This window comes from Sturnira hondurensis, unplaced genomic scaffold (assembly GCF_014824575.4).
Source record: "Sturnira hondurensis isolate 20B ecotype Veracruz unplaced genomic scaffold, ASM1482457v3 Scaffold0021632, whole genome shotgun sequence".
Lineage (NCBI taxonomy): Eukaryota > Metazoa > Chordata > Mammalia > Chiroptera > Phyllostomidae > Sturnira > Sturnira hondurensis.
The window spans coordinates 1,830,610-1,845,642 of record NW_028094263.1 but is presented as its reverse complement, the minus strand read 5'-3'; the positions used below and the strand labels follow the sequence as shown (position 1 = coordinate 1,845,642).

At 54.0% G+C, this 15,033-nt stretch overlaps 1 protein-coding gene across 4 annotated transcripts; it reads right to left on the bottom strand.

The window, feature by feature from the left end:
* Window positions 1-1,554: 1,554 nt before the first annotated feature.
* TAC4 (tachykinin precursor 4) lies at window positions 1,555-9,581 on the bottom strand. 4 transcript variants are annotated; one of them, XM_037033494.1, is made up of 5 exons: window positions 9,245-9,581; window positions 6,228-6,321; window positions 4,424-4,483; window positions 3,417-3,480; window positions 1,555-1,928 (listed from the first exon to the last, which is right to left on the bottom strand). In XM_037033494.1, the coding sequence occupies exons 1-5, from the start codon at window positions 9,362-9,364 to the stop codon at window positions 1,916-1,918; spliced, it is 351 nt and encodes a 116-aa protein (XP_036889389.1). In that variant the 5' UTR covers window positions 9,365-9,581; the 3' UTR covers window positions 1,555-1,915. The 4 variants fall into 4 exon arrangements, with proteins under 4 accessions (XP_036889389.1, XP_036889388.1, XP_036889391.1 ...); XM_037033493.1 differs by having other exon boundaries at window positions 3,421-3,480; window positions 9,245-9,571; XM_037033496.1 differs by having other exon boundaries at window positions 4,450-4,483; window positions 9,245-9,570.
* Between the last annotated feature and the right edge of the window lie 5,452 nt (window positions 9,582-15,033).

The following is a 15,033-nucleotide window of genomic DNA, read 5'->3' as shown; positions in this document are numbered from 1 at the left end:
ACCGGGGTAAAGATAAGGAAGGTGCGCTCCACGTACTTGAAGAGATAAAGCTTTATAACAGCATCGTACAAAGTGCTATAATGAGAGATCACAGTGTGCCTCAGGAACTCAGAGTGGGGAGCCAGCGCTTAGTGCCTGGGCTGGGAAAGCGTTCTGGAGACATTGACCTTGAGGGAGAATTCACCAGGATGGGAAGAGAATGGCACGGGCAGAAACCAGAAGCTTGAGTGAACGTGGCGGGTTGGAGGAAGATGCGTGGAGAGCAGGGCGTGGCCTTCGCCCAGAGCGAGTCCATCTCGACTGCCCTAGGAGGTTGTCAGTACTTCAGGGACAAATCCTAGTTTATTTCACACACCCAGTCCCACCTGGGTTTCCAGTGAAGTGCTGGCGCATAGAGGACACTCACTAATAACCAGTGGATTTAGTTTTTCCTAAACATCCCAAACTTCAAACACAGGAATAAAATCTTTAACCCTCTTGCTGATCCTTCAAGCTGGGTCATCAGTGAACCACCTCCTGGCACTGACCACAGCGCCGGGTGGGGTGAGCAGGAGAAGACAGCGGGCTGCCTGGTGGGGCAGGAGGTCAGGAGTGATGGGCAATTGTGCAGTGCGGTTCCCACTTACCATAGTTCTCACTGGACAAAGGCAAGGTGTGGGAGTGGGGGAAAGGGGCTTGGAGTTTATTCGGGGCTTACGACAAATAGACTCAGGACGGACCGTTTCACTGCAGGTCGAACAGAAGAACCTTGCTGGTTGTGCTGGCCCCATTTGGCCTCCTTGGCCTCTGCTTGTCTAACGCCCTTGGCACTGCCCGAAAGGCCTGCCCTCTCCACCAGTGCCTCCTTCTTCCCCACGTTCCCTTCCTTTTCAACAGCTTAGTGCCACACTCCCTTTCCCCCAAGAATCAGATGCCCCCAGACACTTACAACCTATTACCTTCTGTTTGGAGACAGATACAGAAAAGGTCAACGTTATATAGCCTAGCGAAATAACGAATCTCTGTTACTGCTGAACCCCACGAAGTGCCCAGCTCATTCCTTTCAACAGCTTGATGTTTGTTACTGAAGTTTGCCCTCTAGGACTTTATTCTGGGTGATGTACCCCCTTCTAAGCATCTTGGGGTCCTCTGTGCCTCACCTGTAAGCCACCAGGACAGGCACAGTGGTCTCCCCATCAGGCTGGGGGCTCCCTGAGGGGGGAAGTGTTTCATTCCCCTGGAGCTCAGGGACTAACTGATCGCCTGTCCTAACTGTTGTCTTATACACGCTGAGGGACCTGGGACCCAATTCTCCAAGTCAGAAGACACATGGATTTGGGTCCTTGGGATCAGGACCGTGAGTAGGGAGAATGTGGCTATGTTCAGGCTGGGGCTGTCGTCCTTACCTGTGTTGCAAACCTATTTTCCCCCACCAAGGGTAGGGACCAGGGCTCTTTAATATTGCCCTTTGCAATTCTGGGAAAGGCCTTCTGGCCTGCTGATGTGACAAGCTGCTGGGCAGGGTGCCTAGCCCAGGCCATTCCTGCTCTCTGCCCTGTAAAGGAGAAGAAACCATGACTGTTCATTCATTTATTGAGCCCCTGCTGTGTTCTGGGCACAGGAGATAGAGAAGGGGGTGAGACTCAGCGCTGCCATGCAGTGAAGGAAGAGCTCCGAGTGCTGAGGGAGGCAAGGTGGCTCCAGGTCGAGACTGCGACAACAGCGCACCTTCCGCGCGGCTGCTGCTTGAGACCAAGAGTCCTGGAAGGAACCCCACGGAGCTCATTGCAAGCCTGGTGGGACATGCCAGGGTTGCACATGGGACACACACACGAGTTGGCCTGACTGGCTGGTCAGCTGTAGCGTCCAGGTGTGGAGAAGGGGTTTCATCCTCCGGGCAGCACGCAATGGGGGCTCTCACTCCGACCCGTGCTCCTCACCCTCTCTGCCTGGGAATAGTTTTGTACGTGGTCGGTGGTTTGGAGAGTCTTGCCTGGCCCTCCCCACCCTAGGAGGCCTTCCCAAGTCCCTCCACCTAGAGCCCTCCATTCCTTTAAGCCCATTTCTCTGGCTGCAGATAGCTAGAGCAATCAAATTACAGGCCCATCTGTCCTCTTTCATTAGGCGGTGGTATGTGCTTCCAGAGTATGGGTGGAGCCAACCTTCAGGGTTATCCTATCTGAAGGAGGAGGAGTGGTAATCCAGCATTTAAAACCCAAAGGCCCTCCTAGGGACCTGGAAAGTGCTTGGACAAGGAGACAGGAGACACAGCTTTTGGTCCTGGCTTTGTTATGAGCTCACCGCGAGACTCTGGGCAAGTTGCTTTCCATTCCTGAAAAACGACTGAATGTTCCTGCCCACACTCTGCATGAGGGACCTTCATTTCTGTGTTGGCATTGAGGTGACTTCCAAGGTCCTTAAATAGAACCATGGCTCAAACACTTAGGGAAAAAATCTTAGGGGAAAATAGAGGACACCTCATCTTTCTTCCCAAGAGGCTATGTTAGAAGGAGTAGGTGTTCTGCTAGGAAAGCGGGAGGGGCCCAGAAGTCTGCACTCCTGGGGAAGAGGCCAGGCCTTAGCAAAGGCGCACTGGAGCTCAGGGTCTCTGACCAGTTAGGATGCCCTCTGCCCTTGTCTCGTGTGGGCTGCCTTGAGTTGTTTTTTTTTTAATCCTTACTGGAGGAAATACTTATTCATCTTACTGAGGTGGGGAGGGAGGGAGAGAGGGATGGAGCAAAACATTGATGTGGGAAAAAAACATTGATCGGTTGCCTCTTGTACGTACCCAGACCAGGAACCCAACCTGCAGCCTAAGCATGTGCCCCAGCCAGGGATGGAACCCATGACATTTCAGGTTATGGGACCACATTCCAACCAATTGAGCCATGCTGGCCAGGGCTGGCTTGAGTGTTTGATCACTCCCCCAGGCTGACTCCCTTACCTACTTGCATGCCTGTTCCTTTACTGTGCATACCCTTGACTCATCTGGGGCGTGGTCTTAGTTGATAGCTGCTTAGGGTGCTTCCCCTCAGAGGGTGATTTGCACTTAGGTACCATTGTTGAAGATAGAAAATATGTTAAGACTAAAGGCACGACTTTCTAATGATCAATGACTAGTGAGGGAGAAGTGGGATGCTTCAGGGTCTAGGAAACCGCATCATTCTCTGTGGCTCCAGCTGGCCCCGAGAGCTGAGGGGCAGAGGGCACCTGGGTGTGCTGGTAGAGAGGGCTCAGCATCAGGGCTACAGCTGTGTCAGGCCTGCGTCATCAAAGGGACTCCTCCCTGTACCCTGACTGCTCTCTTCTTCAGGGCCTCAGCCTAGCTCGTGGGGAGCCCGTTCTCTCTGTCCTGCTGTCTAGCCCCTGCTGTTGAGACTGACAGCAAAGTATCTGTCACCTTCTTGGGATGCCCTTGCAGTCCACTAGAGACTCACCTACCTTCCGTAGATGGTCCTCTCCTGCCTGGGAGGTCCTGGACCATCTGTCCTCGCTGATGCCCTGGTGGTGGAGAGAGAAGAGAGAGAAGGAGGAGAAGGTGCAGCAGAGGACGGTTGTCTTCGTGGGGAACCACGAAGGGCAGGGATGGGCCCGGAGCTGGGGCCTCATAGATGGAGTCATTTTTCAATCACTGTGAGTTGAGGAAAAAGCATGGATTGGTTCACTGCCTCCCTGACTCATTCATTGATTCCTTCCTTTCTCCTCCATTCTCCGTCTCTGCTGCCCTTCTTTCCCCAAACACCCATTGGCCACCCTTACAGAGACTGCTGCGTGTTGTGGATACAGAGGAGAGGGCACACCTACTGCTTGACTGTGGGAGGGTCTCCAGTCTGGAGCCCCCAGCCTTGTGACCCAGTGGGACAGTGTGGCGTGCCAAGGACAGCATTATGCCCATGGAGACAAGCTCCCTCTGGGCAGGCTAGGTGGCCAGGGGAGGAGAGATGGGGCTCAGAGCCATGTCAGGGAGGGCAGCCCTGGGCGGGAGGGGGTGAGTCCTTAGGGCACTGGTTTGAGAGCAGTGGGGTGGGGGCAGGGAGGCAGAGAGTGGATAAATCTTAGCTGGTTTTCTTTTTCCCTTTTCACCAAAAGATTTTTAGCAGGTTACTGGCTGCTCAGATTTGCACTTTTAAGATCTTTGAGGTTGCAAGGTGGGAAATGGATTGATTCATTTTTCCAGTTGCCAGCTTTAGGTAAAAATTACCCAAGGCAATTTTCAGTCTTTGGCAGAACTGGATTCATCCCGTTTCTTTCTTATCCTTGCACCTACTCCCTAGGCATGCGCAGACCACCCCTCTGAGGAAACAACCAGGAAGCCGAGCACGTGGCCCCACCCTTGATAATGCCAGCCAGGAGCAGGTACCCCTGGCCAGGGCTCCTCCCCCCATCTCCTTGACTTGTTCCAGGCCCGAGGCTCAAACAACAGGACCCTCCTGGGAAAGCATGCCGAGGGAAGGTCCGGACAACACGTACCTGTTTGTTCTTGCTGGCTGGATAGGAGGCACCCCTGGGGGAAAGAGAAAGAAGGAATGAGGGCTGCACCACTTCCCTCGGGCTGGGTGCGGGCCTAGGGGCTCCTGGCTCTTCCGGGGCTCAGTGCCTGTGATGGGTGTTCAGTGGAACTGCGGCCACTCCCATTGTCCCCCTGTGGCTGAGCCCCGTGGCTGCTCCTGCTAGGAGGCAGTGTGGAGGAGGGGAAGGCACTGGCACCTGGCACCGGCTGGGCATCCTTGAAAGGCATTTACCCTATCAGAAACTTAGTTTCCTTGCTGATGGTGAAGAGGCTGTAGTTATGAGGTTTAATCACATGTGAGCCTAGTAGGTGCTCAATAAATATGCCTCTCACACCCCCGTCTCCTGCTCAAGGGGCGTTGGATTTGGAAGAGAGCTCTGAAATGGCCCAGTCCCAAGATCATGTTCTTGAGGAGGACACAATGGCCAAAAGTGGATGGTCACAAGTTGGTTTTCTCTATTTTTACATGTATATTTTTAATTATAAAAGCAGTCTTTGAATACTCACCTACCATAAAAAGAATCAAGTAGTGTAGAGGCTTGGACAGTAAAAATGGAAGTCCCTCTTCACTCTCTCACCTCCACTCCCTATCCTCAGTGTAATCACTATTGATCGCTCTCTCTCTAGAACTTTCCCTATGCATGTGTATGTGTATATTTGTATGCCATTAAAAAAACAAAACAGCTCCGGCTGGTGTAGCTCAGTGGATTGAGCGTGGGCCTGTGAACCAGAGGATCGCTGTTCGATTCCTAGTCAGGGCACATGCCTGGGCTGCAGGCCAATTCCCAGCAGGGGACCCACGAGAGGCAACCATACATTGATATTCTCTCTCTCCCCCCTTCCCTTCACCTCCCCTCAAAAGATAAAGAGATAAAATCTTTAAAACAAAAAACAACAAAAACCAAGCAGGCCCCTGTCATATACACCATTCGTTATATGACTTGTTTTTTCTGCTGAACCAGAATCTCAGAGATCTTTCTGCATTTTTCTACACATCTGTCTCATCCTTTTTGATGAATGTGCCTAATGTATCTGACTATTCCCCTACTGGTGACTTTCATGTCATTTCTCAGTTCTTGCCATTACAGACAAGTTGTCAGTGAACACTCTGGTACAACTATCTCAGGGTCATGAATTTCCACTGGGTAGATTCCCGGAAGCGAGAGTTGGTCAAAAGGATGCTCATGTCCAACCTTGATGGCTGTGGTCAACATGTCCTCAGACAGACAGGGCATGAAAGTGCCAGGCCCGTCATACCCTCACCAGCACCACTTAAAATATATGTGATGTTGACAAGAAAGAGAAAACCACTCTCTGTCCAGACTATTTTATCCTTGGCTCCCTAAGACATGACTCCTGCATTGAGGTCCCCTCAGGGAACACAGGTTCATTTTAACAATTCTATTCAAAACAGGCAGAATTAGAAACCTGGACTGTGGCTTTGCTCACACCTAGATGCCGATCTGTAGCTCCACCAGCAGGTGCAAAACATTTGCCCTTCCCCCGAGGGTGACTCAGCCCAGGTTTACCCGGAATAATTAACAATCTCCAAAGTGTCCTGGTTTGGAAGATCATTTAGATGGACACTCTGCCCCACCCCATCCCTGGATCGACCCCTACTGGCCCGCAGTAACGGACTCCAAGTCCTGGGCTTTAAGCTAGGACCTCTGCTTGGTGTGACAACCCACTCAGAATCACTCCTGCGTGGGCATCCCACCCACTCACCTTTGTCACTCACCTCCCACCCGCTTCCCCATCAGCCCAAAGAACTGGCTCACTCTGCCCCTCTTCACCTCCTGAAGTTGGAGCTGAATGCCGGGGATCACACCTTCCTGTGAAAGCAGAGAGTTTAGAGTTACACGGGAGGGAGGCCGGCCTAGCAGCAGCAGCGGGGGTGGTCTGAGCAATGTTTCAGTAACTGACAATTGCTCTGTGCTGGTGCCGGCCTCTTTTGCATACTTTACAAATACCACGCAGCAGTAGTAATTAATAGCCAACATTTCACCTTCTGGGTCCCTGGCTCTGTTCTAAGCACTATAACATTAATTCCATTTAGTCCTCACTAAAATCCCATGAACTAAGTACTATTATTGTCACCGGTTTATAAATGAAAGCACCGAGGCGCAGAGAAATTCTATAACTTGTCCAAGGTCATCAGCTGGGAAATGAGAGATGGTGCAAGTCATCCACCTCAGGGGCTCAAACCCAGCAGTCATAATTTACTCTGCACAACCCCCATGTGAAGTAGGGATGACGATTCATTCCCATTTTGTAGGTAGGGAAACTGAGAGTTATGGATGGAAGTTAACTGATTTTCCAAGATCTCACAGCAAGTGCGGAGCCAGGATTTAAACCCAGGAAGTCTCACTCCAGAGCCTGGGCTCTGCTCCATCTCCAGAACAGACAAGGAGGGGGCCGCTGACGGACTCAGGGGGGTACCCAGTGGGCAAGGCGAGATGCTTCCCTTCCCACCCCTCTCTGGTCTCCCCTCTTCCTTCGGCATGGCCGCAGTGGCCCAGACTCGCCCTGCCGGAGAACCCATGCCTGCCAGGAGGAACAGGGCACGTGGCCCGGGGTGGAGGCCACTGCCCTGGGCAAACCTATTTTTATCCTTGGGCGAATGTGGCCAAAGTTCTGGGCCGAGGGCTGTGGATTGAGGTTCTCCTGCCTCCATCAGCCTTGCCTGAAGTTCTCTCTCTCTGGCCCCTGCTAAGAGGAAGAAAGGCTCACTGTGGGAGAGTGACAGTGGGTGACACTCGTCAGACCTGGTTCACGTCTCTGCATACCCAGGACCTGGCGCAGCGCCTGGGAGACGCAGAAGCATGGCCCTGCGGGACACAGAGCTCTGAGCAGCCTGGGAGGAGGAGAGGGAGTGGGGTCTCCTTTTCCAGGAAGAACAAAGACAGGCGAAGGGGAAAGTGCCCTCAGCCCCGGACCCTGCCAGGGGGCTGAAGCACTGGGCGGGATCAGGGGCTCCCTCTGCCACCCCCAGTTTCCCCAGGGGAAGTGCTGGAGCTCCAGGAACCAGCAGGGACACTGCTAGGGTGCAGAGGGAACCCCCAAACCTCTCACAGCTAATCTCATCCTGACTTTCAGGAGTAGAAGTGGATCTTTTCCTAAGACTTGGACTAATTCAATCACTTCCGTCTGTCTCTGGCCAGAGTTACCCAGCCTGACCAGGGACCAGAAAAGTCTTTTTGGAGATTTGGACCCATTGCTGTAAAGTTCATGAAAACCACTTGGTGGAAGGCAGCCGTCAACTGCAAGCTGCGGAGGATGACTATTTATAAATGAAATAGGGCTCACCTTTCTTCCACCCTTCCTGGGGGGCCCTTGGGAGACACCCTTCCCTTCACTCGGGAAGGACTCTGCACTGCACCCCCTGAAGCCCTCTCCTTATTCACCCTCTCCAGGGATAACTGCAGGCAGGGAGACCTGGGAACTAGGGAGGGGACCGGAGGGTCCATGACAGTGCCTCCTTTCCTTCCGTCACCCCACTCCCATTCATGGTCCCTGTATTCTAAGCCCTGGGTCTGGGGAAGCAGAGGGATGTTAAATGAGAGAAGAGGAGAATAAGCAGTACACCTGGCTGCAAGGTGAGGGGTTTGCAGGTAGAAAGCCCAGCAACACCCGTGTGGCCGCATAGAGAGCCTCCCAGCATGGCTCGGCTGCCCCGGGCCTGGGTCAGGTCCCCTGGTGTTGGGCACAGACTCTGGGAAGCTTGAAACACACCCAGGGGCAGGGTCTTCCTCCCTCATTTTACAGGTGAGGAAACTGATGTTCAGAGAGCAGCAGGGACCTTCCCAAGGTCATACGAGTCAGTGGAGAAGCTGAGGCTTGAATCAGGACCCCCCCCATCCAATTACCTTCTCAACTACAAACACTTCCACGTTTAGACAAACCACGAAAGAAACCCACCAGGAATGGCCGTTCACTCGGTGGGTGTTCTTGTGTCCTCACCATCCTGGGGATAGAAGAAGCCAGGCTCGGCCTCGTCCCTCTGTCCAGCCTCCTGGGAGCTTTCCCTGAGCACTGGTCCTGCTGTCTCTGGTCTGTTGGTTTCTCTCCCCCATCTGAGTAGAAGCTCCCCAAGGTCAAGATCTTGGTGGCCCCTACCAGACGCAGGTTCTTGGTCTCTAACCTCTGGATTTCTCCCCCTTGACTGCACTCAAGTCAGTCTAGTAGAGGAGATTGGCAGTCACACGAGCACTTGTCAGGAAATGAGACTTTCTGCATGTGAGTCAAAGCAGGGACCCCGCCCCAAGATGCCCCTTCGATATTCCTGAAATGTCCTCTGACACTCAGGGACATAGGATAAGACCTCAGGCAAGGGGTGCAATTGTGCTTTTAAGGTGCATAACCTTAGACAAACTACTTGACCTTTCTGTGCCTAAATCTCCTCATCTGTGAATTATTCCTTTCCTTGTGAGGCTGATAGGAGAATTCAATGTGTTCATGTTTATGAAGCATTTAGGACGTGTATGTTAAATAAGTGTTAAATCAATATTTGTCTCTCTGTCTCTGTCAGTCTGTCTGTCTCTGTCTGTCTGTCTCTGTCTCTCCATGTGTGTGTCACTCCCTTAACCATGTGCCCCTTTGGAGCTCAGCTGAGCCTGGAGCCACAGCCTCAAATCTAGCTACAGAGGGGTGTCATCCAATCCTTGCCATGTACGGCGTGTTGTCCTGGCGGCCATGGAGGGAGGGGATCCCTTGCCCCATCAAGCATGGATCATCCCTGCCTTTCCCCAAATTTACCTCCAGGGTCACGGTTACCCAAGACCTTGCTTCAGTGCCACCGAGTGCCGGTTTCTCGTCACCTGCCACAGTGCACGCAGACAGCCCCATGAGGAGAAGCAGGGTGTGGCCAAGCAGCATGGTGGGCGCTGCTCTGTGCTGGGACCTCCCGGAGTCCCTCTCAGCCCGAAGACGCCGCCTCCAGCAGGCCCAGTCCTGTCTGGCTCCTTCCCTGTAGGTGAGGGATGTCCCACCTGTTCCTTGTCCTACCAGCGACCCCACTTCTTCCTTCAGCTTATCTGACCTTGGAGGGACATTTCCTGGACGCCCCTCCCTCCCTGGCTGGAAAGGCCAATGACAGCCGGACACTTAGAGGAGGGACAGGACTGCTCCCACCGCCTCCCCCAGCACTTGATCCTGGGGCTTAGCTCTTTGATGCGACAGCGGCCTCAGCTTTGGCTGCATTCCCTCTGGTGGCAGGTGCACAATGGGGCAGTGTGTGGGACCTGAGGTGTCCAGCTTCCTGGCTGGAGGCCTGGGGTGGGGGCGGGCTTGTCATCTTGGAAATGGGGAGGAAACTGTACGGCGCTTCCCTTTCTTGTGCTCTGCTCCCATGTAACGGAGGCCTCTCCCCATAGCGGGGATTCCACCACTTGTCTCCTCTTCCTGTCACTTGAGCCCTGCTTCCTCAGTGTCCCCTCCATCAAGAGTCCCTGCATGTGCGTAGTGACACAGGTCTTACCCTAAGAGAAATAACATGGTGCTTAGCGGAGTGAGGCTCCTCACAGGCGGGAGTTGGGATTTGCCAGATAAATGGTTTCCTGTCAAGTGCTATTGGCCCCTGTTGTCAAAGTGATCTTTCTAAAGCCCTCATTGGCCTGTTTCCCCTGCTTACAAACGTTCAACGTCCCCCATCGCCCCTGGCCTAAAGTTCAAGCTCCCTAATGTGACACTCCAGGCCCTTCTTCACTTAGTTCCAGCTGTAGCGCCACCACTAAATAGCTATGTGACCTTTGGCACATTACTTAGCCCCTCCAAGCCTTAGAATTCTCATCTGTAAAATGAGATTAATAATAGCACTTATTTCCAAAGCTGTCTGAGGATGAAATGAGATAATGCATGTGAAGCACTTAGCACAGTGTGATGGTAAATATTTAATACCTGTTAACTATTATTACTGTTATCATGACTGACACTGGATGAGAAGTGTGTGGCCGCAGAAGATGAGTAAGCCGTTCTCCAGGTTCTCAGTGCAGGAGAGGAAACCTCCGGTGCGCTGATAGGCTGTGTTCAGTTAGTGCTGGGGTAGAGATGGGGACAAGGGAAGGGCATGCCCCCTCCCAGTTTGCCCTGTGGCCTCTCGCTGCCCCAGGGCAGGCTGAGATTTCTCAGGCTTTGTGGCCTCAGCCGCTGCCTCTGCCTGGACCTCCCTTTCCACCTGGTGAACGCCCACCCATTCTAAAAAGTCCAGCTTAATCGTCACCTCCTCAGTAGAATTGTTCTGGGTCTATTCCCAACTGCAGCAAGACTTATCTGGCCTCTTCCCTGGGCTTTCTCAAGTCTCTCTCACGTATATATCTGTTGTAACTCCACATAGTCTGCATGAATGGTTGTGTGGGCTGTGTCATGCCCCGGGGGGCTGCCGAAGCGGAGAATGGAGGTGAAACCCTGTCCTTGCGCTGTTCGCCGGGCTGCACACCCTGGATCCACCCCTGCAGGAAGGCGTTTGGCTCCATTTCTCCCAGAGGGGCTGGGTGGGCTGAGGGCAGCCCTGCTAGTCTGCCCTGTGGTGTTTGGTTGTGCCATGAGCTGTCCAAGAGTGGGCTGTCATACATGTATACTTGGCACACAGTATGTCCTTAAGACATGTCCAGTCACTCTGAGTTCAGGCTAGTGAAGGCAGAGATGAGTAAGGGCAAGTGTGGAGGTTTAAGGAGAACGACCCCACACCACCTTCCCCCCCTCCCCCCGCCTCCAGAACTCTCTTTGGTGGGTCTCAAACCTGATGGCTTCAGCATCCCTGCATTTGCTAAGGTGCAGATTCCCTGGCCAAGCCCTAGTCTAACACAGCCACCCCTGGTCTGTGGGTCTGTCTCAACGCTGCAGATGGCAGTCCCTCAGCCTCCCAAGGACCTTCCCAAAGGCAGGGCGCTTAATGCCTCACATTCCCCCGTGGCTTTTCCACTGCTCTTCCTCCCAGGGAACAGAGTTTTGCTTTTCGTCCGTCCCCTTCATTTTACAGATGTGGAAACCGAAGCAGGTGGGCTTGCTCTAGGTTACGCTGAAAACTGGTGGCAGACCAGCATCCAGAACCCGGGGCAGCTGCTTCCCACCTCCTCCTGCAGGGGCAAGCAACACAGGGCTGCAGGCAGGGTAACAGCATGAGCCTCTGGGAAGGGGTGAGGGCTTCGCATTCTGTGTGTGCGAACTGGGGTGCCTTAGGACCTCAGGAGTCTCTCTGAGCCTGTTTCTCCATTTGCAAATTGGAGTCACCCCTCACCAGCTGGTGGGAAAGATTTCAGAAAGAGCTCCCCGCACAGGGCATGGTATGCACCCAATCCCAACTTCATTTTTGTGATTATGAGCCCTGGCCCTCGGAGCCTGTCTCCTAGCCCCACCAGCATAGGGACTATCCTGCGTAGGCACAGGATGTGGTGGGTGCACAGTGGGGAGGTGGCAGGGGCCTTAGGGGCAGGGGACAGGGAGACGGAAAGAAGGCAGAGAAAATCCCAAAGATCCGGAAGGCCGGGAGGGACGCAAAGCCCAGGATGGAAACCGCGGCTATTTGCAGCTTTGCCCTCGGGCTGCGGTCGGACTGGCGCTCGCTCCGGGCCTTGGTGTTGGAGCCCGCCGCCCCTCCGGGTGCCCTCGGCCACCCGGGCACGGCCCTGGCCGGCGCGCCCCGCCTGGCCCGGTCCTTGCGGCCCTGAAGAGGTGGCTCGGGGCTCTCGGCCTGCTGCTGGCGGCGCGAGTCTGGGTGGTAGGACTCGAGGGGACTGGACCAGGGGCGGGGGAGGTCCTTCGAGGCGAGGAGCACTCCCTGAGGCTCTGACCGCGGGGTGGGGCGCGGCCGTGGCGGAGCGCCCCTGGGCCCCGGGTGGGCGCTCAGGATTGCTCAAGTCTGAGGTTTGGCCGCTGTTGCGCAGCCAAGAGAAGAAAGGGCGCAGGAGGGAGAGATCTTTTTTAAAAGCTGTGGGAGAGCAGAGAAGAGGGAAACACGAGGAGCCGAGGGCGGGATGCGGGCAGGAAGCTGACGTTTCCTGAACTCCTGCTCTACCCAAAGTAGGTGGGATGACTGGTCCGTTTTCCCTGGCCGGCGTGAGGAGGCTGCGCGCCTGGGATGAGGCCACCCAACTAAGAAGTAGCCGAGCCGGGATTCGAGCCAAATCTGCCTCCCACTCGGATGCTCTTTCCCCTTGACTGAGAAAAGCAAACAGGAGCGAGAGGGGCCTGGCGGGGGCAGGACGAAGAAAGTAGGGGAGGTGGAATGGGATGCAGGAGGGAGGGAGCCGCCAGTGGGAGGAACCTTTGAGGGGAGGGAGCTGAGGTCTGGCCGATGACCTGGGTTCCACTGCCCCAGGTGGCGCTACAGCGGCCCTGCTTCTGTCCTTCCTCGCTCTTTCAGCGCCCCCTTGTGGAAACTGTTCCTGAAGGCTGATCTCCCCTAGAACTCGGAGTTGGCGATTCCGGGACGGGCAGGAGCTATGGGGTGGACTCGCCGGGCTGTCCCTGGGATAGAGGGGCAGGAGGCGCTGCGCCTTCAGGACCGGGTGAGGCCAGCCTCCTTGGGGCGGGCGGCGCGTCCCCCCAGGGGCGTGGTGGGTAAACGTGGCCCGGAGAGAGTCACTGGCGTGGCAGTCTCTTCATCCCGTGCTTGGACCTTTCCAGCCACAATGGGTTAAGACCGCTGAAAAAGGCCACTGCTCCCCTGATCTTTGAGGTTATCTTCGTGCGTTTTTTAAGTGATTCTGGATTTACTGAGCACCTTAGAACGTGGGATTGCCCGAGAACCGAGATGAAGGAAACAGATAGGCATTGTAACAGTTTTAACATCGGGGAGCAAAGTGCTGTGGCAGGAACGTTGGGAGAGAAACAAAGAATCCTGTATTTACCCACATTTGAAGGCGGGTGTACTTTAGACACTTGTCCTAAACAGAACACTTCGAGTTTGGAAGAGCAGGGCTTCACACCGAGACTGGACGGAGTATGCAGAGCTCTTGCCCTCTGTGCCCAGAGGTTGTGTGGGCAGACTTCTCTGCTCACAGTCATGAGAGATGATGGGGACTTGCTTTTGGCATTTCTAGCCCCTCGGTTACACCTGGAGTATTTTCGGGAGGATCTGAAGGTATCACCCAGGTTTGGGAAGAAATTCTCTGTGTCCTGAGAATGATTGAAAGAGTCCCTCACCTGGCCTTTGTCATCAGGCTCCTCCCCCACCACCAAAGGACATTCTGGCTGGGCCCTGGGTCCTGGAAACTACTCATCCTGTCTCCCTTCTCCACCACCTTTCTCCACCGGACCTACGTGCATCCTTTTAGCAATTAAGCTCGACAAGGAAAGACTAAGTGTGCACTGTTGAGGGCGTTCATCTGCAAGGAGGGTTTAAGTTAATGGCAGTGAAGTATAGGTACATAGTGGCTAAGGGTGAGACTGTGGGTTCAAATTCTGACCGCCCCCCCCACTCACCCACCCTCTGTGTGACCTCAGACTTTCTGAACTTCACTTACCTCATCCAGAAGATAGGGATAACAGTGTACTCACTTCAAAAGGCTGTTGAGACATTTAAATGAGATAATGCATAAAAGAACTTCAGATGGCATCTGGCACACAGTAGGCATTTAATAGATGGTAGCCATTATTATTGCTGTTTACAATACAATTAAACAATAACACTCATCCATATTTTACAGGAAAGCCCAGATTAAAGAACGTCATTTTATTCATTGCTATCGGGTTGAGAGTTTCCCCCCAACAGGAACCGGTCTCCCCCATTAGACTAGACACTCCCTGCTGCTAAGTCTCTTGGACAAGGCTCAGTGTGCCGGACCTTAAAGGTAGGGTTCAGAAGCTTCAGGCCTGAGGGCCAAGGAAGATGTGTGAAGCCCCCCTTGCTGGGGAATGTGGGTTCTGGTCCTGCCCCTGCCTGAAACGTGGAGGTGAGGGAGTTTCTCTCCTGAGTGCTTTGCTTCTCTCAGCGTCTATGTGCAATAAAGACACCCAGAGTCTGACCATCCATTAGTGCGGGGGAAGCTCATGGTGAAAGTCGGCCTTTTCTTCCTGGATCTTGGTTAGCGAGTGTGGGAGGAAAGGGAACGGCTAATTGAAGTAGAATTATAATGCACTGTCCTCCATCTACCTAGTGCAGCTTCCACACCTCACTGTCTGCAGAACAGCTTGTTTCTCATGTTGGGGGGACTCAGGAGAACTCCCACGGGTTGGGTCACTTGGCTGTCTGGGCTGGGCCTGAGGCTCAGGGCTCGAGTCTGTCCCACTGCCCCCAACCACTGTCCAGAACACCTGAGCCGAAGGAACTCTCAGTGGAAGGCTGAGTTCAGTGAGACCCTGTGCAGGCTGCCTGGGAACTGGGGAGGGAAGAGGAGAGGGCTTGAATGCCGGGCTGGGGAGTGTGGGTTTTACCTAGCAGACACCGGGCAGTCACTGGAGGTTTTAGAACAAGGGAGTTATATGGGTTTATTTTGCCCTTCATGGGTTTCCAAATCTTCTTCCCCTCCACGAGGTGAGTATGAGGAGGGGCTGGAGGTGAGGAGTAGCTGCAGTTAGGGCAGCTTTTTAGAGGTGATGATGATAGT